At 41.3% G+C, this 27,271-nt stretch overlaps 1 protein-coding gene across 1 annotated transcript; it reads left to right on the forward strand.

Annotated features, from left to right (window-relative positions):
* Positions 1–347: 347 nt before the first annotated feature.
* Positions 348–27,233, forward strand: lonp1 (lon peptidase 1, mitochondrial). Its single transcript, XM_067598084.1, has 21 exons — positions 348–979; positions 1,272–1,360; positions 2,165–2,284; positions 2,388–2,553; positions 4,471–4,584; positions 4,793–4,854; positions 5,533–5,662; positions 7,177–7,260; positions 7,349–7,417; positions 7,539–7,690; positions 11,479–11,617; positions 13,318–13,496; positions 13,708–13,795; positions 15,070–15,192; positions 15,282–15,398; positions 15,584–15,724; positions 23,743–23,908; positions 24,030–24,116; positions 24,245–24,372; positions 25,068–25,232; positions 26,543–27,233. The coding sequence occupies exons 1-21, from the start codon at positions 440–442 to the stop codon at positions 26,696–26,698; spliced, it is 3,015 nt and encodes a 1,004-aa protein (XP_067454185.1). The 5' UTR covers positions 348–439; the 3' UTR covers positions 26,699–27,233.
* Positions 27,234–27,271: the final 38 nt, after the last annotated feature.

The following is a 27,271-nucleotide window of genomic DNA, read 5'->3' on the forward strand; positions in this document are numbered from 1 at the left end:
AATAAAGTAATATCTATCTATCTATCTCTATCTATCTATTTCATAATGAGTTTCTTTCTTGTATAAAAGCCCATAAAGTCACGCTAAACAAAAATGCAATGAAACTTCTTAGTATAATGGAAGAATATGATTTACAAAAAAAGCCCTAGCCCCTTCTATGTTTATGTTTGGTTTAGTTTAGTTTTACGTATATTATTTTAGTCTTGGTCTGCTGTAATTCATCCTTTTTCTATCTCGTTCTATGCACCTGATCCTATTGGTCTAATGGAATGTTCTTAAAGCCATGTTGTTTGTACATGAAAATGGTTCAATAAAATTGTGTAAAAAAAAAAAAAAAAAAAAACATCCATGATGCAACGGATGCAACCCATCAAAACCGACGTCATTAAACGTTGACGGAAGAAAGTCGGTCACATGCTGTCGAAGGCTCCAGTTAAACATGGCCGCCTGGATGAAGATGCTCGGCGCTGGCAGACAGCTGCACAGAAATTCGACTCTTGTTGTAAAACTAAACTGGTCCGGAACGTACAGGACCGGCAGCAGCCGCTCCCCTCTGACCGACACATCAGGCCTTATCCGGCCCCAGTCCCCACGGCTCTACACCAGCACCGGGACGTCACAGCAAACAACAGCCCTGCCAGCTGGCTGCAGGTTGACCGCCGCATCGCGCCGGTGGATGCGAGTTGGGAGCGTCCTCCGCGGCCACACGGACCTCCTCACACCGACCTACCCCCCTTACATGATCCAAGACAGAGCGTTCGGGACCCGGGCCAGCGGTGCGGGTTTCTCCGGGGAGGACGGCGGGGATAGTTCAGGCTCCGGGGGAGGAGAGGAGTCCGGGGGAGATGGGGGAGTGTCGTACAACGGAGCTCAGATGACTGCTCTCACCCCCATGATGGTGCCAGAGGTGTTTCCCAATGTGCCACTGATCGCTGTGAGCAGGAACCCCGTGTTCCCCCGCTTCATCAAAATCATAGAGGTGAGGAGGATCTGCTGTCAAGGACACACGGGGATGATGCAATCACACAGCAGCTCTGTTTCTACCCAAAGTCTTGGATGCAAAAGCAGTTTTCTCTCACAAAGCCTGAGTCACATTCTGTCTGCCATCATCTTTACCTGTGTGCTGTCATGTGTGAGGAGTTTCATTTAGGCCAAATAGCCATTTATGAGCTCTGCCATCTCTTTTATATAGACCATTCTAAAAGCAGCAGATGTGCTCTGAGGTATTTGCTTTCAAGAGTTGAGTGTGTGTCTGTTGGTCTCTCCGTCAGGTAAAGAACAAAGCGCTGATGGAGCTGTTGAGGAGGAAGGTTCGACTGGCTCAGCCATATGCTGGAGTCTTCCTGAAGAGAGATGATAAGTAAGTGTGGTGAATCACTGATGGTCAGGTCCATGTAGGCCTGAGAAGGAGAGCTAAACTCTGCTGTGTGTATTTATGCACTCCAGTAATCTTACTGTCACTGGCTTTCACCTGATTTGTAAAACCTCATATAAATGCTATAGCTGGTCTCTTTCAACAGGTTAAGGGCTTAAAAACTGGTAAACACAAGTAGATATTCTGGTAAAGAAACCTGATGATTCGGCCATGCAAACCTTTAGCCAGGTGTTCACCAGACAGGTTGACAGGTTGGCCAGCGCAGCCTGCAGCAGGGTAAAAACTGTGTTGACCTATGTGATGGTCTCCTCCCTCCACCGAGCTGTGTCTGCTTTCTGTGTTCAGCTCTCACTACTTGTGCAGCTTGTGACTGAATCTCTGTAGTTTGCAGTTCATTTTCATTACTGTTTGTGCTTTCATTTAACAGATATCAACATGTTAACTACTGCTAATGCACACTGAACATTTCCTGCTGTTACTGCTTCACTTTAAAAGCTTTCAACCAAAGAACCTATTGGAGACTTTTAATGTGAACCAGCTTCAGGAAATGTATTGTTTGTCACCGAGATTAGCTGGCTCTGAATTTTTGAGTTTTCAGTTTGAAATATCCCAGCTGTATTGAAAACACCTTCATTAGTATCTGTGCTGATGTGATTTACATTACAGTGTGGTGTGTCAGTACTATTCACTGACTGTTGGCAGCAATCAGTGAGATGTGCTGGAAACTTGACATGCTGCCTTCTGTCCATGTACATGTGCTGTAGTAATGAGTGTGTCTGTCTCTTGCAGTAATGAGTCGGATGTGGTAGAGTCTCTAGATGCCATTTACTCTACAGGGACCTTTGTTCAGATTCATGAGATGCAGGACCTGGGAGACAAGCTGAGAATGATTGTCATGGGACACCGCAGGTTAGAAACCATATTGCTGCGACTGCTGTAGACTCTTCTGCTCATGGCACACAGTTGTCTCTAGCACGTGTAGATCTCTGTTTTGTGTTCTCTGGTCTGTCAGGATTCGAATCACAAGACAGCTGGAGGTAGAGCCTGAGGAGGCAGCAACATCCCCTGTGTGGTCAGAGTCTGAGTCAGAGTCCCAGCCCAAACCTCCAGCAAGACGCAAAGCCAAACGCAGTCGCAAGGACCAAGCGAGTACCCTGACAGAGCAGCTGGAGGACAAGGTCTGTAACATGACCCTCTCCTACACATGCATCAGTAAACAGCTCTCAAGCATTTACTCAGACAAATGCTGTTGCAGGTCATGCAGCCAATCAACACCTTCACCTTCTTTTGGACCTCCATCCACCATGGTTGGAGAACCCCGTTTGAGCTGGGCGTCCATGAATTCATTTTTTAGGGTTGAGTCTCACAATCAAATCCTGTCCTAGTTCTGTTGGAAGTGAGTCAGCACACACTGAATTGGTCTTAAAGTGTTATTAGGTATTTATCGGGTTATTTACTTAACTTTGAGATACTGAGTTGACCTGCAACACAAATTTGAAGCAGACCAAACATAATAATGGCATCACACACATCCCTTGAGTTATTTACTGTAGGTCATATGTAATAAAGAACAGTAAAAAAACCCAAAGACCAAACAAGAGTAGCATAGCAAATAATATAAGTGGGTAATTTTTCGACATTGGTTACAGTAACTTTAGGAAATTCTACATTTGTTAATGATGTTTGTAAATTAAATCTTCATCTTCCACAACTGCACCACTGTGCTTCTTGTGTGAATATTTTATTACTATATATCCAATATTACAATCATACCTAATACATTTGTGGTGATAGCAGAAGTATTAAAGGTTCTGTATGTAGAATTGTGAAACAATTTACATGTATTAATCGTTTTTTATTGCCAATGAGTGAACAAGTTGTGACATAACTTTAAAAAATGAGACCTTCCCTGACTTTCTCGGTTGTCTGTAACAGCCTCTGGACTGATTTCAATGTGAAGGACCCAGGCCAGATTTTCCATGAAAATCCAAAGGATGTGATGTTATTACGCACTCCTGAGTGCCTTGCCTCTCTCCGACTAATGTCAATAAACAACCGGCATAACGACACAACAACACAACAAAAACGGTGCTATCTGAACATTTCCTGCTGTTACTGCAGATATTAGCTCTCCAGTTAATGAGATGGCTAGCTGCCTCCATCGACCACAACATATTTCACAGCAAAACACCCCCACAATGACAAGCCGCCCACTCCGGCACACACAGCTAAAACAAAATTATTTCCTCAAAAAAGAAGCAGAAAACAAGCTCCAGCGCGATATCAGAACTGACTGGGAGTGAGAGATGCTTTGCTGAAACACATGCAAAACATAACATTAGAGATCTGTTCTGTTATTAAGAGAAGTGTAAGCGAGGAAAAAGACATACCTCCAACAGTCATGCACCGCAAGCAACGGATGTTGACTGCAGCTCGCTTAACAGCCACCGATGTCACTAATGAGACAGAATTTCTGATTCTTACAAATAGAACCTTTAATAGTTCATATTTATATTCATTTTAGTGTAATTTTTAAAGGACGGGTTCTCAATTTTTCAAGTATGTCTTAAAACAACAGTCAGGAGCCCAAATGAACATTGAAACAGATTTTTCCTGCTATAGTCTTTCCTCCTGTTCATACTGACCATTAGAAGATCCGTTCATAATGCACTTACAGTGTAAGTGATGGGGGACACAATCCACAATCCTCCTGTGCAAAAATGTATTTAAAAGTTTACCTGAAGCTAATATGAAGTCCCTCTTTTTGTTACTATACTTCCACCACAGCTCCACAGGAAACACTGTCTGAGGAAACACAAAGAGGGAATTTGATGCTAAAAAGACTGTAAATGTGGCAGATATCCACTTGATATGACTAACTCTGACTGCTGAAGCTTCAGATCAACTTTTAGATGCATTTTTGCACGAAATGACAGTGTGGACACACTGGATTTTGGCACCCATCACTTGCACTGAAAGCACATTTGAAGGGGATCTTTTAATAGCCAGTATGAACAGGAGGGAGGATTACAGTGAGAAAACCCTCTTTCAGTGTTCACATGCACACCTGACTTAACTCTGTTGTTTCTGGTTAGATTGCAGAGGCAGACCTGAGCCCAGAGCTTCAGCCTCTGCCCTCCTCCAACATCCTGATGGTGGAAGTGGACAACATTCAACATGAACAGTTTTCTGTCACAGAGGAGGTCAAGGTACAAAACACACACTTCACACTGAAGTTAGAATCTATATCTATATACTTTGAGTTGTATATGTGTGTGTGTGTGTGTGTGTATATATATATATATATATATATATATATATATATATAATGTGTGTGTTTGTGTGTATGTATGTTTGAACAGGCTTTAACAGTGACAGTGGTAAATTAGAATCTCTGTGATGTGTGTTGCTCTGCAGGCACTGACAGCAGAGATAGTAAAGACCATCAGGGACATCATCGCACTCAATCCGCTCTACAGGTCAGTCTTCCTGACAGTTACTTAGGGTTTCTGTTAAAAACAACATTGTAGTTTTATTCTGAGTGAAGGAGAACTTTTTCAGTTTCAAGTTAGTGTTCCTATCAGTCTCTATAAAAAGATATCTGCAAATGAATGCAGAATCTGTAGGCAACGGACAAGATTTTGGTCCCAGAAACATTCTGATTTCCGCTTGTAATCCGAGTAGTATTGACCAATCACGTTTGAGCAGCCTTGGTTGCATGCAGGTAAGCAGTCCGTGTGGAGAGCAAAAGAGGAAGAACACACTGGCCAAGATGCAATCGCAAGTCTCAAGTTGCTAATCGGACTGTAAACAAAGACTGGTGCACGGAAGAGAAAGTGTTCGCTCAGATATCTGTTATGCGGATATCCACTGGCTACACTGTAAGCCCTGAAATATTGGTTGTTGCTCCCAGAGGCTAAATCGTTGTTACAGAGATAGCTGATGGGTTCTGATACTGCAGACTAGCAAGCACTGAAAAGAAATTCAAATCTAGTGATTCTGAAATAAAAGTGTTCATATATATATATATATATATATATATATATATATATATATATATATATATATATATATATATATATATATATATATATATGTATATATGTATAATATAATATAATATAATATAAAAATGTGTGTGTGTATGTGTGTGTCAGAGAGTCAGTTCTCCAGATGATGCAGGCTGGCCAAAGAGTGGTTGATAATCCCATCTACCTCAGCGACATGGGAGCAGCTCTGACAGGAGCAGAGTCACATGAACTACAGGATGTCCTGGAGGAGATCAATGTGAGCAGTGTTCATGCTTATAGCTCTGTTTGGCACTGTTTTATCCACTGTGTGGGAAACAGCCACGTAGATAAGTTTAGGGAAGCAGTTGCGTGCTGCTCTGTTTAGGAGGTGAGGAAGTTAAAGGATAGGTTCACAATTTTGTGTGTGTCTTAAAACAACAGTGAGGTGTCCATATGAACACTTAAAGAGGTTTTCCTCGCTGTAATCATTTCTTCTGTTCATACTGGCTATTGGCTACTGGCTAGCAGTCTGAGTTAGTCATATCAAGTGGATATCTGCCACATTTACAGTCTTTTTAGCATCAAATTCCCTCTTTGTGTTTCCTCAGACAGCTTTTCCCTGTTGAGTTGTCATGGAAGTACAGTAACAAAAAGAGTGACTTTGGCACTAGAAACACTGTAGTGTTGAAAGACATCTAGCTTCATATTAGCTAGGGATGCATGATATTGGATTTTTGCCGATATCTGATATGCCAGTATTTCCAACTCATTGTGGTCGATTGCAGATGCTGATATCAATATATGCACAGCTAGCTGAGGAGACTATTAAGCATGCAAACATAGATTGTACTAAGTATGATCAAGAAAGACAATATATGAAGGAAGAACTTAGTAAGACTGGAGTTCAGGAGCTCAGCATTAAAACTTAAATGAACCTGCCAAGTGGGCGGAGCAGTATAGTTTTCTTTGAGTTTATTAGACAGAGTGGTACATCCTGTCAGCCAAAGTGTTTCCTATCTGTGCAGCCGAACATATCAGTTCCCCGATGGATTGTTTCACCCTGGCACCCCTGGTTCTTCCTCCGCAGGCTCCACTTCATTCAAGCTGCCCAGCAGACCCACTGCTTTTTCCTACTTTAACCTGAATAACAAACCGGAGCTCGGTGCTCCGGTTGGATCCATATGGAGAGCCGGGGCTAACATTAGCTGAGAGGCTTGTGGAGCATTCGCCGCAGCATGACCGGAGGGAAGCACAGCCAGTTAGCCAGCTAACGTTAGCCCCAGCTCTCCATGTCACTGAGCACAGAGCACTGAGCCCCGGTTTGTTATTTAGGTTAAAGTGGGAAGAAGGCAAGCACAGTCAGGCAGCAGAGGAGAAGGCAACATATCGGCCTCTCATAATCAGCAGAATTCGCTGATGCTGATATTTCATTTTAGGGCTTTTATCGGCCGATACCCATGACATGCCAATAATATCATGCATCCCTAATATTAGCTTCTCTTGTGAAACTGAAACATAGAGAATGAAAACATGCAAGATAAAGCATAAATAATTATGTTGCATTCTGTAAAAGTGTTTTCAAATAGCATGGCTGACTTAAAGATTAGCATGGGCAAATGAAATGGACTTCTGGTTAACTTCCCCACTTCTGATAAAGAGCAGCACACAGCTGCTTCCCCAAATGTTTTAATGTATATTTTTATGTCGTTATATTTTGGATCTTTCATTCAAGCTGCACAGTGTACAGGGAGGGTACAGGCCTTTGAACCTGGTTGCTGTGTGTCTCTGCAGATCCCGAAACGTCTCTACAAAGCTCTGTCTCTGCTGAAGAAGGAGTTTGAGCTCAGTAAACTACAGCAGCGACTGGGCCGAGAGGTCAGAGGTCATCTCCAAACATGTATGTGCTGTAACCAGCCACTGCTTTGCTCACCCCCCCACATCTGTCTCCCTGCTCTACTCACAGGTGGAAGAAAAGATCAAACAGACCCACAGGAAGTACCTGCTGCAGGAGCAACTCAAGATCATTAAGAAGGTAGAACAGACTTTGTCTTTCAGTCAGTAACACTCTCTCTCACCCTTCATGGGAGCCCTGTTCTCAGCAACATGTGAAGTTGCAGGCATTTAAAAAATGTTTTGTTGCTGTTGCTTTTCAGGAGCTGGGTCTGGAGAAGGAGGACAAGGAAGCCATTGAGGAGAAGTTTAGAGAGAGACTCAAAGACAGGACTGTCCCTCAGCACATCATGGATGTAATCAATGAAGAACTCAACAAACTGGGATTGCTGGACAACCACTCCTCAGAGTTCAAGTTGGTCTTGTATATTTTTTTGTCCCACTAGCCTGCAAAATAACCCTTTGCATTTGGGATAATTCATGAGATTTCTTCTGATGTCATCTTTAGGACATGCTATAATGCAATTAAGAAACTGCGGTTTTTGCCTTTGACTTTAATTCACCCTATTTAACATTTATAAGCTGCATATAAACAGTTAAGAAATGGTTTATAATATAATATTTATAACACTGTAATACAGTTAAAAGCACATAAGTGTTTATTCATGTATTAGTCAACAACTATAAATCCTCTGGTGGACATCCATAAGTGTTTGCTGCTGTATAAACAGATAATGAATGACAGTACAGCAAAACAAAGATGTTATAATATAAAATACAGCTGCAAGCAGCAATTCTGGGATCCAAGCCTACACAGACCATCACAAGCTGAAAGCTTCAACAGCTTAATTAAAAATATTATGGTCATATTTGCACCAGACCCATGCACGTGTTTGGAACTGGTGGCGCCCCCAATTGAGCGATTTCAAAAAAGTTTTACACATGTGGTTCAACATTGTTATGAAACATATTCTGTGAGTTTTATAATGATTGGACAAACAGTGTTTGATTTATAGTCTGATTTATAGTCCCATTTTTTTGCATTTGTAGTCCCTTAATAGTCGATTTGAATTAAACTTTCAGGGTATGTTTTAGGTACTTATGTGGATATATCCTGCAAGTTTTGTGATGATTGGCCCAGTAGTTGTTGACTTAAGTCTATTTATGTGCTGAGCCACGTCTTTTTGAAGTTCATTGGTCAATATCATGAAAACTAGATAAGATGTCAACAAGCTTTATGCAACATTTGATGAGCTTGGTCTAATAATGATCCACTGAAAATCTGGTAGCAATCAGACCTGTGGTTTAGACGGAGATGTCAAAAATGTGTTTTTCAAAAAATTCAAAATTGCGGAAAATCTACTCCAATGGACTTAAATGGTTCTTGAGGCAAATTTGTAGACTGAAAATGGATGGATGTCTATACCAAGTTTCATGTAAACTGGACATACGGTGTTGTAGTAATGACTTTTCAAAGTTCACAATTTTGACCTTTTAATTATACTGCCCACATCAGGCCAATTGTGGTCATATTTCTTGGGCAGTACTTGCACACAACTTCCAATCAATGAGCAAAATCTCATGCCTGTCACAGTTACCATCTCATGGGAATTTGCGCTAACATTTCTGAAGAAAAATAATAATGATTAAAGCTACAAGCAACTGACATGGATATACATTTTCATGAATATTGGACATTGCATGTAGGAGATAACTATCACTTCCTGTGTCCACTATGTGGTGCTAGAAAATGCGCACTAAATGTACATCATGTTGCTGCATATCAAATGTGGACCACACACTTCAAATTTCTTGTTACTCAAAGTATGTTTATAACATAGGGCTTGCTTCCTGTTGCCATTAGGTGGTGCTACACAAGTGGGTCATTAATGCAGCAATACATTAATAAGAGGTCACCTGACATATATAAGCATTGTCATGAATATTTGACATTGCACAGAGGAGTTAAATATTACTTCCTGTGTCCACTATGTGGCACTAGAGAACACCCACTAATTATATGTCATGTTGCTGTATATCATGTGTAGACCACACCATGTTAATTCCATATAAATCGGATGATATTTGTCATATAACGCTGGCTTCCTGTTGCCAGTAGCTGGTGCTATAACTGTGACTCAATATGGACATGTAGATGTGTTCAGGCCTGGACTCCAATCAAGCATGTGAAATTTGGGGCAGATTGGACAAAGTCCAGTGGAGAGACATCCGCTTCCTTTTTAATGGTGAAACATGCCAATTGACTGGCGTGCCACATCAAAGGCATTCCATGAAAACTCAAGGTTTTGATAACTTTTCATCACAAAGGTCTTAAGATGACACGGATCAAATTTGAAGTCGCTCTGTGTAATTCTTTGGGAGGAGTTTGTTTAAGTACAACGCCTGCAAATGGCAACAACCGTGGAAAAATTGAAAAGTAAATTCAAAATGGCTGACTTCCTGTTGGGTTTAGGGTATGGCTCCAAGAGGCTTTTTTCAAAGTCTGGACATGATACATCCGCCTACCAAATTTCATTTATCTGTGAGCCGACCTATATCAGATATTAAGTTTTGCACTTCTGATGCATGTGCAGTTTTGTGAGATTTTGAGCACCCCTAGCACCTCAAAAACGCTAAAAGTAATTAGGGGGTGTTATAGAGCCAACGTGCCATGCCCAAGCCCAATTGTGACATCAAATCGAAATACTTATTAGTTCAAACAAGGGTGTAATGTTTCGTGAGTTTTTGCGCATCCTAAAGGCCTCATACATGTTTATAAAGTTAAAATTAACGCATGAAATCCAAAATGGCTGACTCCCTGTCAGGCAAAATTTTTTCAAAAAAATGTATCATGTCCAGAATGATGAACAATGATTCCACCGTATTTCATAAACATTCAAGCAACTTTATCCCAACATGGCCCTGCCTTTGGGGGTGCTATGGACTGGCCATGCCCAAGCCCAGTCACTACAGAACTCTGCAATTTTTGTTTGACGTGTCTACCAATTTTTTCTTGAGCATCTCAAGCCCCTCTAAAATGCAATGGTGTGGGGGAATAATAATAATAACCTGTACAAATAAAAAAAAAGAACAAAAAAAAAAGTACCTATATAACTTGAATTAAGAAAAAGGATCAAATATACATAAAATGCTGCCTATATAACTTCAAAAAAAAAAAAAATCGGTGCATATCGGACAACATATATGCCGTTACTGATATATCTGTGATAAGCCAATATCAGCCGATAATATCGGCTGATTGATATATCATTCAGGCTTTACTACTACTACTACTACTACTATTACTATTACTAATAAACCGGCACAAACTCAATATTTCAACCCTTCGGTTTTGAACCCCTAAATATGTCTTCATAGGAGAAATTATGATTGTTGATAAATAATTAACATTGATAAACACTTAAAAATATCCTCATACCTACTTACCTGCATCTACATTATAGTGTGGTATAAACCATTTATTAAATGTGTGTATACTGCTTATAAATGCTAAATAAGGGGCTTTATGTAAAGTGTTACAGTGGAATGAATGTCCAAACTGCAGCAGGTTTTATTGTCCTTGCTTGTAGATGGTGCTCACTGTGTGGTAAACCTGCACGTCTGACACTGCTGCTGTAATTAGACTGAGTCTGGTTTCATGTGCTTGGTGTCCTCATTCTGTTTATTCTGGTAAAGTTAAACTTTGCTCTGCGTTACAGACCTTATTGTCTTTAGTTAAAGGTAAGGTATGTGGAGTTTTTGATCTCTAGAAGTGCTGTGGAGCAATGCTTTTATTAATGGGTCCCTGTTTTGTTTCTATGGTGCTCTGGCACAAGCACATACAATACAGATTCCTACCAGTGATTTTACACTATTCCCATGACAGGTAATGGTAATATGCCAAGATAGATGCCAAAGTGGAAATGTCCCAGCAAAAGACAGAGAAGACTACCAGCTAGCAAGATTTAAAATATTAAAAAGAAGAGCTTTGCAAATGTTCTATGAGGAAATGCATTCTAGACCTCAAGGATACTCACAGTCCATTTTGGTGACAAACACTGTGAATGTAAACAGAACTTTGTCTTGAAGAAAACTCCACTGGGTGTTCTAATGATAATTTCTGTGTAGCTAAGCTCTATTTTTTGTGTATTTTGATAGTTTTGTTGCCTACTACAACAAACAAACACTGTGTGTGTGTTTCAGTGTGACCCGTAACTACCTGGACTGGCTGACCAGCATGCCCTGGGGCACCAACAGCGAAGAGAATTTATTGCTGGAGAGAGCCAAAGAGGTTCTGGAAGAAGACCATTATGGAATGGATGATGTTAAGAAACGTATATTGGTCAGCAAATGCGCGCGCACACACACACACACACACACACACACACTCACACACACACACACACACACACACACACACACACACACACACACACACCATTCATTATCCTGCTGCAGCATGAGTCCTTCTCCCCAAAGATGCAAACCATAGGGTATAGCATACTTCTCCTTGGTCAGGATAGAGTCAATTCAGTGCAGGTGTCGAACTCCAGAGTAGGCGAAAAACACCCAGACTTGAATATTTCCACCACCATGTTTCACTTTGTTTGATATGTTCGGTATCACTCTCTCAACTGTTCATCTCCCTTCATACACCCCTCTGTTACTGCCATAAATCTCAAACTTTGATTCATCAGTAAATAGCATGACTTTTTTTCCAGTCATCCCCTGTGAAATGCTGGTATTTGTATTGTACTGTATTTCATTCAATGGGACCATGTACAGTATGAAACATAAATGTTGACATTTGATGTACTGCACCAGAATTAGCTTCAAGCTAATTTTCACCTGCAGTCCTTTACAATTAAAACATATGACTGCACAATGACAAACAGTACAAAGCAAAAAACACACAGAACACATTATACAAAATACAAAGCTACACACAATAGGATCTAATAAAACTTACTGAGCGAATATACACAAAGGCACATAGTGGAGGAGGGGCCAAACTATTTAAAATTTTATGAACTAAGCACAAATTTGAGAATAATCTAAAATTCTCAAAGCTCAGTAAATTGTATTTCTCCAGTACCCTACAGTGATGGAAATGCATTGGCTTTTTGTCCAGGGGTTTTAGAGAAGTGGTTTAGAGGCTTCTCTTTCTCTGAGACCACTACAAGACAGCCTTCTTTAGACAGTACTTGGGGTAATTGGAGTCTTCTTTATTAAGCAAATTCTCTATGTGATGAAGTTGCTTTTCTATCTCTCGGGGAACTAAGCTTGATGCATTGATCTTTGATGGTGTGATCACTTTTGGTCTGCTTGATCGTGCTTTGGATATAACTGATCCAGTTTCTGCAAAGCGTTTTAGAGTTCCATGCACTGCCTCCTTAGAAACCTTTAGTCTAGCCATGATTTGAAGCTGAGAGTCCCTCTTTCCTTAGGATAACAATTTGACTTCTGACACTTTCACTTTGTTCTGAAGCCATGTTTACCATTATCTCAGTGCTACCTAATAAGCGATGATCTGCTGGAAACTTGAGGCACAGCCATATTTATAACAGGTGAACAGTGGCTGCAAGTTTAGTTACTTGAACGATCCTCTGATGAGTAGATCAAATCCATCTGAGGGTCATCTGAATGCATGTTTCAATGGAAGGGATACAACTCAAGGAAATCTGACCTTTTGTTGGTCAATCAAATTTGATTTTTGACCTAGAAACAGTGCAGAATCTTATATTATTAAAATATTTCTTCTTCATTTTACATGTCATGACTTCTGTTTTTAAATGTTTCTAAATCCTCAAACTTTGTGATAATATCCATGTTTTCAGTGTGGTCTCAGACTCTTGGACCCCACTGTACAGTATCAGTCAAAAGTTGGGACACACCTTCCCTGTTCTCTTGAATGAGAAAGTGTGTTCCATCTTTTGACTGGTACAGTACACAAGCACATGCACACACCTTTAAAAAGCACAAGAAATATACTTCGAAAAAATACTTTGAAATGAACCAGACCTCCTCTCTGTCTCTGTGCAGGAGTTTATAGCAGTGAGCCAGCTGCGTGGCTCCACCCAGGGAAAGATCCTGTGTTTCTACGGTCCTCCGGGTGTAGGAAAGACCTCCATTGCTCGCTCCATAGCCAGAGCCCTCAACAGACAGTACTTCAGATTCAGTGTGGGAGGAATGACCGATGTGGCTGAGATTAAAGGACACAGGTCTGGAGATCTGCCTTGCCAGTATTAGAGAGGAACAGTTCATACATTGTCAGTATCATGTACAGAGCTCTATTTGGTCAGTGAGCAGAGGTGCGGGGTAAGAGAAGGACAGCTGATACTAGAATTAACTGTACCTGCAATGTGATGGGCTCATCTTTAAGGAAATATGGGGAAATTATTTTCTAAAATGTGTGTGTGTGTCCATGTCCAGGAGGACATATGTCGGAGCAATGCCAGGGAAGATTATCCAGTGCCTAAAGAAAACCAAGACAGAGAACCCTCTGGTGCTAATAGATGAGGTCAGTATGGTGCTGTTGCTTTTTCACTCTGTCTGTGTCAGTTCAATGTAAATCCATATCAGAGCAGCTTTAATATTACTGGATGGAGTCTGCTGATGTGCTATTACCTGTGCAGTGAACAAATGATTCATTTGGCTGATTTGGCTACCAGTTTTAGCTTCAATTCCCTGTAGACAACTTGGCCTATGTTAAACCAGGGTTGGAGTCACTTTGCCTGTTTTAATGTACTACTCTGTGCTGCGACTCTGCTGTTGCTGTCGATACTCATGGAATAGACACTTTCAGTTTATAACTGTAGCTATCAGCTAATGATGTGGCAGCAGTGCAATGCATGAAATCATGCAGATACAGGTCAGGAGCTTCAGTTAATGTTCATATCAAACATCAGAATGCAGAAAAAGGAGTTGGGGAGGGAAATCAGTGAATGAGAGAAATGACTGACCAATCAGGTGGTCTTAAGTGTTTTCATGCCACCTTTTAGTATCAGGTCAGCTTGCTTGGAACCTCGAAGGAGGTGATACCAAAAAATTAGGTACCAGATATCAGGTAATATCAACAACTTTTGCCTAATGGAAAACCAAAAAAGGCAAATAGAGTCAAGTACTGTTAAAGTAAACATTAACAGTATAAACAGTATGGTTTGCATCTTTGTGGAGGCAAGTAGATTTGAGCAGTACCATGTAGTGGAAATGGGGCTAATTATGGTTTGAATACTACAGCTTATCTGAGTATTGTTGCTGACCTTGCGACTGCCATTATGGTAACAATTTACCCATCTTTGAATGGCTATTTCCAGCATGATAATGCACCTTGTCACAAAGGAAAAGTCTGAAACTGGTTTCATGAACCTGACAATGAGTTCAGTATACTTCAGTGGCCTCTCCAGTGACCAGATCTGAATTCAATACCTTTGGGATGTGTTAGAATGTGAGATTTGCAGGATGAATGTGCAGTTGACAAATCTGCAGAAATTATGTGATGCATTCATGTCAACATGAATCAGGATCTCAAAGGAATATATGGTGTTCTTAATAAAGTACTCTGTGAGTACATATGTGGTTAATATGTGTGCACAGAGAGAGAAATCCTAAGAAATAAACAGGACTGCTCTGAAAAGCAAACCTGTACAAAGAAAGTGAATCCCAGATAAAGTGTGTAAACAGTGTGCGGCATGTTGTCATGGGGTTTTCTCTCTGAGCTCCAGTGGTTATTGCTGTTGCCAGGAATATGTGATGTCAATGATAAGCCATCTTTCTCTAACCTGTCATTACCAGGTAGATAAGATGGGTCGTGGTTACCAGGGTGATCCATCCTCAGCACTGCTGGAGCTTTTGGACCCTGAACAGAATGCTAACTTCCTCGACCACTACCTGGATGTTCCTGTTGATCTGTCAAAGGTGAGAGTGTGTGTTCTTTATGTACAGTGCCGCAGTCCTGAAAATGCAGTTTTTGTAAACCACATTCCATTCTGTCTGCTCCAATAAAGGTTCTGTTTATCTGCACGGCCAATGTGATTGACACCATACCAGAGCCCCTCAGAGACAGGATGGAGATGATTAATGTGTCTGGATATGTGGCCCAGGAGAAACTGGCTATCGCTGAGGTGACACCAACTTACATATTTGACTGTGGGAAAAAAAAATATGATTTTATGATTATTGCTTTATATTTTTCATAATAGTGGAATGTTTTTTGCTCACAGTATTAAGCAGTTAATAAAAATGTGATATGCCTTGCTTGTACATTATGGTTTAAATTTCCATGTCCTGTGTGTGTGTTTGTGTCCAGCGGTACCTGGTCCCTCAGCTCCGCTCTCTGTGTGGCCTGACAGAGGAGAAGGCCTCGATCTCATCTGAAGCCCTCAGTCTGCTCATCAGACAGTATTGCAGGGAGTCTGGAGTCAGGAACCTGCAGAAACAAGTGGAGAAGGTAAAACACTGTAAAGCTTTGTTCTGGATGTAATGTGTAAACGACAGCTCACATGCTTTAAGTTACAGAGATTCTGGTCTTAATCAGAGGAACACTCTGCAGAACACTCTGCATATAACAAAAACGTAAATCTCATCCTTTAATAGGACCAACAGGGATTGCTGAAGAAGGCTGGCATTCATCAGTCATTGTACTGATGAGGTGATGTCAGAGTAGCGCACGCGCGGTAGTACGAGACAGTGCAAAAGATGGCTGCCCACTAGACGCTAAGCAAAACTTTTCTCTCTCTGTACCTTTCTTTCCTTCCCCTCTCTCTGTTTTTGTCACTCTCTGGATTTAACTCCTTTTGAACTACTTTTCTGTGTCCTGATACTGGACTTTATCATGCAAACTGGAAGAACTTGAGGACTTTATCAATGAACGCTACCTCCAACTCTTTCAAAACATGCTGCAAGGATCCACTTCCAAGACACCCAAAAGAGCATGCTACGATCGATCCAGTTCTGATTCACCACCACCCAAATACTGTGCTGAAAACAAAGAAATTCTACTTTCTATACAAACCCAACTCACCGGATTTGACGCCAGGCTTTCACTACTAGAAGTACTTCATGAAGAAATCCAAGCCCTCCGCCATAGCCTCAAATTCAGCCAGGAACAAATAGACACTGTCAGACAAGAAAACAAATCACTAACACGATCCATGTAGTCACTCACCACACAACTTTCCACTACCACTGCTGAATTGAAAACCGTAAAATCAACCATTCTTGACCTACAAACACGCAGCATAAGGGACAATCTCATTTTCTCCGGAACAGAACCCAGAAGACCCCGAAGCAACAATACGAACATTCATGACCGTACAGCTCAAGCTCCCAACAGAGACCATGCAATCCATCAGCTTTCACCAAGTACACCGCATTAAGTCAAGAAACAACCAAAGCGACCGTTCCTGCCCTATTGTTGCAAAATTCGAACACTTCAAACAAAAAGAACTGGCTCAATGTCAAGGCAAACATCTCAAAGACACAGACTTTGGACTCAATGACCAGTATCCCAAAAAATACTTCAATGCCACAAACACCTCTTCCCCATCCGCAAACAAATGAAAAATGAAGGTAAAAAAGCAGTCATAGTTGTTGATAAACATTACATTAACGAACAGTTATACCTCTACAAGGACATCACCCCCTGGCTTTTCTAATTCCATCCCTGGTAAATATGCAATCTCTCTCTCTCTCTCTCGCTCTCGCTCTCTCTCTCACTCTCTCGCCCCCTTGCTCTCTCTCTCGCCCCCTCTCTCTCTCTCGCCCCCCCCCCCTCTCCCCTTCCCTCTCTCTCTCTCTCTCCCCCTCCTCCTCTCTCTCTCTCTCTCTCTCCCTCTCCCTCTCTCTCTCTCTCCCCCTCCCTCTCTCTCTCTCTCTGCCATCGCATAGTATGATAGCCTCATACAGTTAAACATTTGCATATGTCTCATAACTGCTAGTAATTTAGTATACAGCCCTAGGCCACTATGTTATCACTGTTGTTGCTTTTGTTGTTTTTATTGATGTTGTTGTTAGTGTTGCTATTGTTAGTCATCATGTCTATTCTGCCCCCTCGCCCCCTACCCATCTCTCTTCCTCATCCTACATTTCCCGTCACACTGACTACTGCTCTCAACATACAGATGCATCCCCTGCACCTGCACTCGCATAATAATCACACCTCACTCACACACTCTCACTCACACACACGCTCTCCTCTACACAACATTCCATTCAATTACCTCAAACAGAAATCTATTCTACAAAAGTATGTCCAGTTTATCTCTACTAACATGGAACATCCGTGGTGTTGGATCTCAGGCAAAGAGGGCCAAAGTGTTTGACCATTTAAATCATTTACAGGCTGACATTTGCCTCCTCCAAGAAACTCAGCTCAGTACCACCAGGTATTCTCAGCAAATTATAACACAAAGCAACGAGGAGTCTGCATTTTGAGCCATAAAAAAAATCTCATTTGTTCATAACACCACCATAGCCAACCCCGAAGGGTGCTATACTATCGTTAATATCTCAATTGACAATAACCCAATTACAGTAGGAAATCTGTATAGTCCAAACTTAGATGAACCAACTTTTTTTCAATCTTTATTCTCCACCATCACAAATCTGACTGATTGCCCAGTAATAATATCAGAAGATTTGAGTTCACAGTTTTAGACCCATCAATAGACCGTTCTGATAACTCAAGAAACAAATTAATCTGGCAATCCACTTCAAATATAAAACAGTTCATGAGTGATTATGGTCTTGCCGACAGCTGTACGCTTACAGCACCCAAATAGCAGAGAATACTCCTTTTTTCCACCAGTCCATCGCTCTTTCTCCCGCCTCAATTTCTTTCTCACAAGCAAATCGATTTCTAATCTCACCCAGTCAACAATCCACCCAATTATCATTAGTGATCATGCCCCTGTTACAATTAAATGGACTAGAAGTTGCTCACATAAAACAATCCCCAGATGGTGCTTCAATACCTCTCTCCTACAGGACCCACAATTTGACTCCGTTATCAAAAAAGAGTGGCCACTCCTTCTAGAAATGAATGACTCCCCCGAGTCATCACCTTCTCTTCTGTGGGTAACAGGAAAAACAGTACTCAGAGGAATTATCATTTAATTTTCAGTCCACAAAAAAAGAAAGAAAAAGAAACTCAATTGGAACAAAAAATTAAACACCTCGAAAACATTAACATGGCCAACACAACAGATCAAACTCAGAAAAAATTAAAGCTGCAAGCAGCGTTCGTCGGGACCTCACACTCTGGCCTGTTGGGATCAGATCATTTTTGCTTTTAAAAAAAAAAGATATTTCTTACAAGTGTGGTTTGCTTTTATTTTGAAAGTTTGATTGACAGGATGAGAATTTTCTGCAGGGTGAGACATGTCTGTCTTGCTCACACCTGTGTCATCAAAATTATGCAAGTTTTGGGCCCATTCACTTGAATTTCAATTAGTAAATTGAAAACTCTTGATGAGTTTGTGTGTAAAACAAATTAATTTCCTAATTTTCATCAAGTCCATTTTTAGAAAAGGAAAGACTTTTAACCCACATGACCTGGTCAAAGTTTGATTGACGTGTACTGTCAGGTGTGTAGAGACAATAAGTAACTGCAGCTGGTCACAGAAAAATACTCATATTTGAATGGAGGGTGTAAGCGAACCCACACCTTTTTGAACATTTACTGGTTTCACATAGTTTTAGATACAAACGTCATTTGAACTTTAAATGAGTCAGGAGACTTTGACCTACAAATCTTGAATTTACATGTTTTTCTATCTTTTATTGTTTTTGAGATATTAGAGTGTGAGTTTTAAAGTCTTTTCTTGCTCCTCCTGTGATTGTATAATGAGTCTGTATTGCGGAATGTTTCACAGCACTGAGGAAGTGACAACACCAGGAGAAGTTGGAGAGAAGAATTTTGGAGTACGCTTTTTGTGAAATCTCCTCATAAATCCCATTACTTTGGCCAAATCTTACATTAAAAACCATAGTTTTAGTAGGAAATTTTGTTGCGAATCCATTGATACAGGTATGAAAGTAGTCAGACTTATAGTTTAGACATCAGAAGCCTCTGTTTTACACAGAGTTCATGCCCATAGATTGCCTCCCCATTGTTTTACATTGTAAAGTGTGACGTGGCACTGCAACTTTCAGGGCTTGTAAAATCCAAACCATTCGATTTATTACAAAGTTTTTAACGTCTTTTTTTCAGCATAGTTTCATAAATCACCTTTTAAAGTTTGAAGCTGATACCATTAACGCCCTTGGAGTCTCCTCCAAGGGCGTTAATGGTAGCTGATGAGATGAATAATTGAGTTTTGGTTTGATTGCTCTACGACATTCCTATGGGCCATGGCGGGCATTTTAGTTACATAGGTAGTGCTAGAGAGCACATTTTGGCATTTTAGGGGTTAATTTTTACATTTTATCAAATATTTCACCAGACCTGATGTGTGTGCCAAATTTGGTGAGTTTTTGAGCATGTTTAGGGAGTCAAATTTAGGTGTGATGTCCTGTAATAATAAAGGAAGAAAGAGAGAAAGAAACACGAAAAACAATAGGGTCCTACTGTTTTACAGTAGTCCTCTGCCTTTTGGGCTAATTAAATAAATATAAAGCAGGCTAAGACAGGAAAATTTTCAACATGGCAATAAATCTGGTACATATTTGGCAAATCAAATCAGAAGAAACAAGGAAAAATCAATAATTTCAGCATTACAAGACTCAGCAGGGAAGCTCACTCACTCACCTACTGCAATAAATCAAAAGTTCTATCATTTCTACAACCGGCTTTATTCATCAGAAAAGGAACCTAAAAATTAAGAGATTAACTCTTCTCAACAACATCAACCTACCCAAAATTGACAATCAACAAAAAAATAAATTAGAAATGCCAATATCTCAAGATGAATTTCACACTGCTCTCAAATCAATGCCAAACAACAAAGCACCCAGCCCAGATGGCTTCCCTGCTGAGTTCTAGAAACACTTCTGGTCAATTATAGCTCCACTCTTCATTCAAATGATAAACAAATCAAAACAGGTTTCCAGACTTCCGGCAACCTCTAACACAGCAAAAATTTCGCTTTTGCTCAAACCCAATAAGGACCCAACTTTACCATCAAGTTACTGACCAATCTCATTAATCAATGTAGATACAAAAATCATCGCCAAAGCTTTAGTACTCAGACTAGAAAAGGTTATACCATCCATTATCCATCCAGATCAAACCGGCTTTGTTAAAGGTAGATTGGCCTCCAATACTACCCGCAGACTATTAAATATCATGTATCACTCCACAATTCAAAAAAATAATACAACAATTGTTACATTAGACACTGAGAAAGCATTTGACAGTCAATTGGAAATTCCTATTCTCCACATTAGAGAGGTTTGGCTTGGGGTATTCATTCATAAGTTGGGCCAAACTATTGTACACCTCACCGTCAGCCACTATCACCACCAATGGACTGACCTCACAAAGCTTCATCTTCACAGAGGGACTAGACAAGGGTGCGCACTCTCACCTCTGTTGCTCACTGTTTTCATTGAACCACTAGCCGCTGCCATCCACCAAAATACGCTCATCAAAGGCATTAGGACTGAAAACGTGCATCATAAAATCAGCCTCTATGCAGATGACATATTACTGTTTCTGCAAGACCCTTTAATTTCCCTACAAGAGACAATCAAAGTCATAAACTCATTCGCCAATATATCTGACTACACAATCAACTGGGACAAATCTTCTGTTCTTCCTTTACAACTCAAAAGTTGGGATGCAGCAGCCAACACACTACCTACACCCCTATGCACTGACCTACTTTGGTATAAGAGTTTCCCCCAGGCTGTCAGACCTATTTACATTAAACTTCACCCCCTTCTGTTCAGGAAGACCTCCAATGCTGGACAAACTTGCCACTTTCTATCATGGACAAAATATCCACTATCAAAATGTATTACCCAAAGTGAACTACCTTTTCACAGTGACCCCAATACAACCATCCACTTCCTGGTTCAAATCTCTAGACTCAGCAATTAGAAAATTTTACTGGAAAAACAAGACCCCAAGAATAAAACTATCCACCCTACAAAAACCGAAAACTAGGAGGATTAGAAGCACCAAATTTCACCCTGTACTGTCTGGCAAATCACCTTCAGTGTGTGCACAGATGGACTCATCCCAACCAATGGCTAGACTTAGAACAAACCATCTGCATTAACCTCCAGATTTCAGACCTCCCCTTCCTCTCCCAAGAAATTAGAAAACATGCCTGTTTCAAAGCGCCCACAATTGGCTCAAGTCTGACAGCCTGGTGGAAATTTCATATCATCACTAACACAAAGCCTTCACCCTCAAAATTCACCCCAATTTGCAATAACCCCAACTTCACCAGCCACAAGAAACCACTTAACTCCCGTACCTGGAAAGACAAACGTATTACTCATCTGCAACACATTTTTCACAATGGCAAACTCTCCATATTTGTGGACTTGGTCCAGAAATTTGGTATCAACAACAAACACTTCCTACAATATCTACAGATCAAATCATCAATTAAATCAACCATCAACACCTCTATGGTCAACCTAGAACTCGCTACACCTATCTCACAGTTAATCAATATACCATCCTCTGTAAAACTACTATCAAAAATTTACAGAATAGTGACACAGATAGACACCACAACCAGCCTTCCCTCCACCAAATGGGAATCATTTCCACAGATGCCAATTTCTGGACCCAAGTCTGCAAGAATACTTTTCTCATGACCAAAAACACTAACCTGCAGTTAATACAATACAAGACTCTCCACAGAACTCACCTCACTGGCCGGAAATTGTTTCTTATGGGTTTCACCTCAGACATTTGTCCCCACTGCACACAGAACTGCCCGGACACATATGTACATGCATTTTGGCACTGCATCCCCATTAAACAATTCTGGGAAAACATCACAGGGCTCCTTTCCACCTTCCTTGGCTGCTACTTCCTAACTTCTCCATCTCTCTGTCTGCTTGGAGATACGTCAACAATTAACCTAAACAACCTGAACTGTAAAGTTTTGCTGATCACGCTAGCTGTCGCCAAGAAAACGATCCTCATGAACTGGAACACAAAGAAAAAAATTCATACTGCTATCTGGAAAAATCTGTTAATAGACCATATATCATTGGAAACTTCACATTGTTCATCTGGTAAGGACTCACAAGACTCCATCTCCCTCTGGTCATCATTTTCCAAATTTCTACAGTCGTGACTCCACTGGCCCTCTTTGTCTGAGACCCAACTCACGAAGGTTTCCCCCCTTATCATTCATGCCTCACCATTGCCCACGTAACACATCACCACTCATGCCAAACCTCTGCCTAATACTGTAACATACACTATATAAGGTTCATGGTGGGGCTCAATCCCCTCCTCCACCCCCCTTTTCTCTCCCCTTGTCCTGACCCTCTCTACAACAGTCGATCCTCTCACTAACGAGACTCTGCAGCTTTCCTCTGCCCTGCTCTACCCTTCAGAGGTTCCAGACCAACGGCCCTGGGGGGTGGCCCTGCAGATGGGCTTAGGCAGGGAGGGTGTTCAACCTGGGTGCAGTCATGGGCCCTCATGTCCCCCCATCCACTTCCCAGCCCTCCTTTGCCCCTATGGCTGCCTGGGTCCGCACTACACAGCACACCTCACTTTTTAATGCTCTAGACGCTAGATGCCCAACATTCCAACTTCCATCCAAAAAAACAACAACTAAATCAATTAGATTAGGGCCAGGTGGGGTGCCTGAAGAGGCCCTGCGTGGTCGCACCTCACTTGTTTTATTGCATCACATATTAGAAGAGGTACATAATCAATCCTTACACAGGATGAGTGGGGTGCACGAGGGGAGTCCTGAATAAGGTCTCCCATCTGCACTGAACCTCTTTTAACGCACTTTGACAGTAGAAGGCACATATATCAAAGGGCAAGTGGGGTGTGTGCGGATCTGACAACCTGGGCCAGCGGCTGGTGGGGTGATGGGGGGGCCTTGTGGGTCCAGGTTCACGTGCCCTGGTGGCCCCTCCTCCTCTCCTCAGATGCCATTCCCCCTCCGGGTTGGATGGCACCTCAACCAGGTTAAGGGCCAGAGTATGCAGAGGAACTAACTGGCATCTCCATCTCATTCTTCAACTCTAAGCTCTGCTCTCCCCTTTCCAGTGAGCCCCACCTGAACCATACTACTCCAGATCACCATACTCACTGTCATATCTTCGGCACAGTACCACCACATAGAACATTCCATACAATCAAACATGACACATCCATCATACACACACACCCACGCAAATCACCACCTGCCAAACTAATCTTAAACCTACTGCTATGCAGCAGGAAACTAATAACTGCAGGGGGACTGTGGTTCTGTGTGACAAAAAGAACATTATTCCTTTGTTTTTAATCCCCTCCCCGTCTTTCTGTCTGTCTGTCAGGTTTTCCGTAAGGTGGCGTTCTCTATCGTCAGCGGGAAACAAACAACAGTGAGTGTTTCACCTGACAACTTGCAGGACTATGTGGGTAAACCGCTTTTCACAGTGGACCGCATGTATGATGTCACACCACCTGGAGTGGTTATGGGTCTGGCATGGACCGCTCTGGGTGAGAGATGCGCGCGCACACACGCACGCATGCACACACACACACACACACACACACACACACATAAACCAATAGAAAATTAGCATACAGAAGCTCTGACTGTGTCTTGTCCTCTGAGTAGGAGGGTCAACATTGTTCATTGAGACGTCACTGCGCCGTCCTCCTGGAGGAGCGGACCCTAAAGGAGAGGGGTCACTGGAGGTCACAGGTCAGTCAGGAAAGCCATGAACTGAGTCACTAAGCGGGTTGGAGGTTAATCAAACACTGTCCAGCAGTTTTAGGAGTCATGCAAGCATCAGTCTGATGCATTCACCATGTCTTGGTGCTCCTCTGCAGGTCAGTTGGGTGACGTCATGAAGGAAAGTGCTAAGATTGCATCAACCTTTGCCAGAGCCTTCCTGATGACACAGCAACCAGAAAATCACTTCCTGGTCAACTCCCACCTGCACCTGCATGTCCCTGAGGTAAACACGGCAATAAAGTATAAAGTACTATAAATGAATTACTTACTGATTATTATTGCTTACTCTGTTTACTTGTTTTAGTTATTCTTTACCAGCCACTAAAAAAGTATGTAAGAGAAAATCCATTTTATTTGAGTAGCATTTTAAAGGCTCTATATGTAAGAAATGAAGCACGTATTAATCATGTTTTATTGTCAATGAGTGAATGGGTTGTAACGTAACTTAAAAAATGAGTCCTTCCATGACTTTCTCAGTTGTCTGTAACAGCCTGTGGACTGATTTCTATGTGACGTTTGGGCATTCCCGAGTGCCTTGCCTCTCTCCCACTAACATCAACAAACGACCAGCATAACGACAGAACAACACAATACAACAAAAACAGATATATATGCAGATATTTGCTCTCCAGCTAATGAGACGGCTAGCTGCCTCCATTGACCACAACACATTTCACAACACGAGCAACAGGATATTGACTGCAGCTCGCTTAACGGCCACCAGTGTCACTAATGACAAGGAATTTCTGATTCTTACAAATAGAACCTTTAAAAAAACTGAATTGCTCAAAGCTGCTACATATAGAATTTGAAGATGTTTAGCTTTAGGTCCTCATATGGTAAAAAATCAAAAATATGCTGTGGTGGGCAACAATGTTAACTCCTGTCTGTTTGTATGCAACTGTCACTTGTTTCAAGGGGGCGACTCCCAAGGATGGACCAAGCGCTGGCTGCACCATTGTCACAGCACTGTTGTCCTTGGCAACCAACCAGCCGGTACGTCAGAATGTAGCCATGACTGGTGAGGTGTCACTGACTGGAAAAATACTGCCAGTGGGAGGAATCAAAGAGAAAACTATTGCTGTAAGTACACACAAGACACACAAACATACACAAACACACTTGCTTCTTTTCTCTGTTTTATACAAGTGTAAATATGATAGTTATGGGTTTTGGACTGTTGGTCAGAAAAAAACAAGACATTTAAAAGACAACCTTCATGACAATCTGACATTTTATAAACTAAAAAAATAATCCTATAACTGGAAAACTGTTGACAGACTAAGCAATAATGGAATTAATTATCCGTTGCAGCCTTACCCTCAATAATGTTTAATAGGCAATACATGAGCTTTCACTGCAGCACTGTGCAAACATCAGATATTCCTCATCATCTAAAATAAGTACTCTCCTTCAGAGGTAGACTTTAGAGTCCTAAAACACACTAGTCTGGTTCACTGCATCAAATCTCCTGTGTAACATGACCTCTGACCTGTGGAACTCTAAATCTTCTGCTTGATGACAAATAAAGCGGTGTAAAGCTTGCAGCTAAAGTCAACATTCTTGTAGAATACGCAGTATCTGACCCATATAACTCAACATGACATAAGACCATAAGGTGTCCAAACATGGCTTCCCATTGCATTCAGGTGCTCATAACCAATGAGTAGTCATGTCTTTCTCTGGCTGCATGACACACTTGGTGGCTTTTAATCATTTATTGGACCTGATTGTTTGGATTCTGATCATTTAAAGAGATATTTGCTTCATAGTTTTATGGGTGTTCCTTTCATAACAGACACGTCCGACAAAAAGTCTGACTGATCACATGGCCTGCAGGTTCAACTGTGGCCACTAGACCAAAATCACCCTACATCCAGCTCTGTTGCTGGGGGCTCGCAGTTTCTCAACCTTAACATGACTGAAACGTCTAAAGTCCTGTCAGTGGAGCCCACAGCAGCAAAGTGTTGGACACAAGCAGCAATATACTAACAGTTTAGCTCTTTGCAGAGCCTTACCAGTAGTGGCTCTAAAGATGTAAACAGCAGTGCTAGAGGAAAAGCCATGGGTTACCAACAAGTGTAAGTGTTCATTCCTTTTGAGAGCAAGAATGTGCTCAAACAATTTCATTTCAAATTGTTACATTTTCATATTTTGTTTGCACAAGGGTCATTTCCTTGTGAATATCTGCAGCAAATGTACTGACAATCTGGCCAGTAATAATTTAGGTGTGCTGCTGGGATGAATCAACAAACATTACATCACATTACAATCCTTAGAGCCCACTGCTATCAGGGCAAATATATACTTGTTTTAAAGAAGTCATTCATGAATTTAAAATTCATTTGCATATTTACATTAGAATTTGAACTGTATTTTCTTGTTCTTGTCAGGCCCGTCGTGCTGGTGTGACATGCATCATCCTGCCATCTGAGAACAGGAAGGACTTTTCTGACCTGCCGGACTACATCACCCAGGGCCTGGAGGTCCACTTTGTAGATCACTACAGTCAAATCTACCCCATTGTCTTCTCACACAACCAGTCATAACCTGTTTTTAACTACAGCTCTAAAAACAAGCCAAAATGCACCCAGACTTCTTTACATGGCACCTGTTCATTACCACAACACTGATTGTTGTTCTGGTTGTAGTTAGTAAAATCCAATTATTACCTTCTGATGTTTTGACTGTAAACATGCAGTTTGGATTCTAAGGTCAACAATGTCCATAGGAGCAGTTGGCTGTGTGATCCCTCACATATAATTCATGCTCAGCCAGCAGGTCGTCAGCCACCACGTGACCCCTGAATGTAGGAAGACACAGCCTCACTGAACTGGAACCACACAGCCAACTGTGTGAAAGATGGACACAGAGTAAAGTGATGATGATGAACACTATCCTGTCATCAAAAGATATGTCATCGATGAGCAGAAGTCATGGTGGTGACTTTGCTGCCAGGCAGCCTCTTTACCCACAACTCTCATTATACAGTTGCTGTGGATGGACTCTTTCATAGATTTCTTATATTATTTTATATTATTATTGGTCGGTTGAGATGATGTTGAAATAAATTAAATAATGCTGCTGGCTGCTGTTATTACAAACCATTCTTCACAAAGAAT

Source organism: Thunnus thynnus, chromosome 8 (genome assembly GCF_963924715.1).
Source record: "Thunnus thynnus chromosome 8, fThuThy2.1, whole genome shotgun sequence".
In the NCBI taxonomy this organism is placed as follows: domain Eukaryota; kingdom Metazoa; phylum Chordata; class Actinopteri; order Scombriformes; family Scombridae; genus Thunnus; species Thunnus thynnus.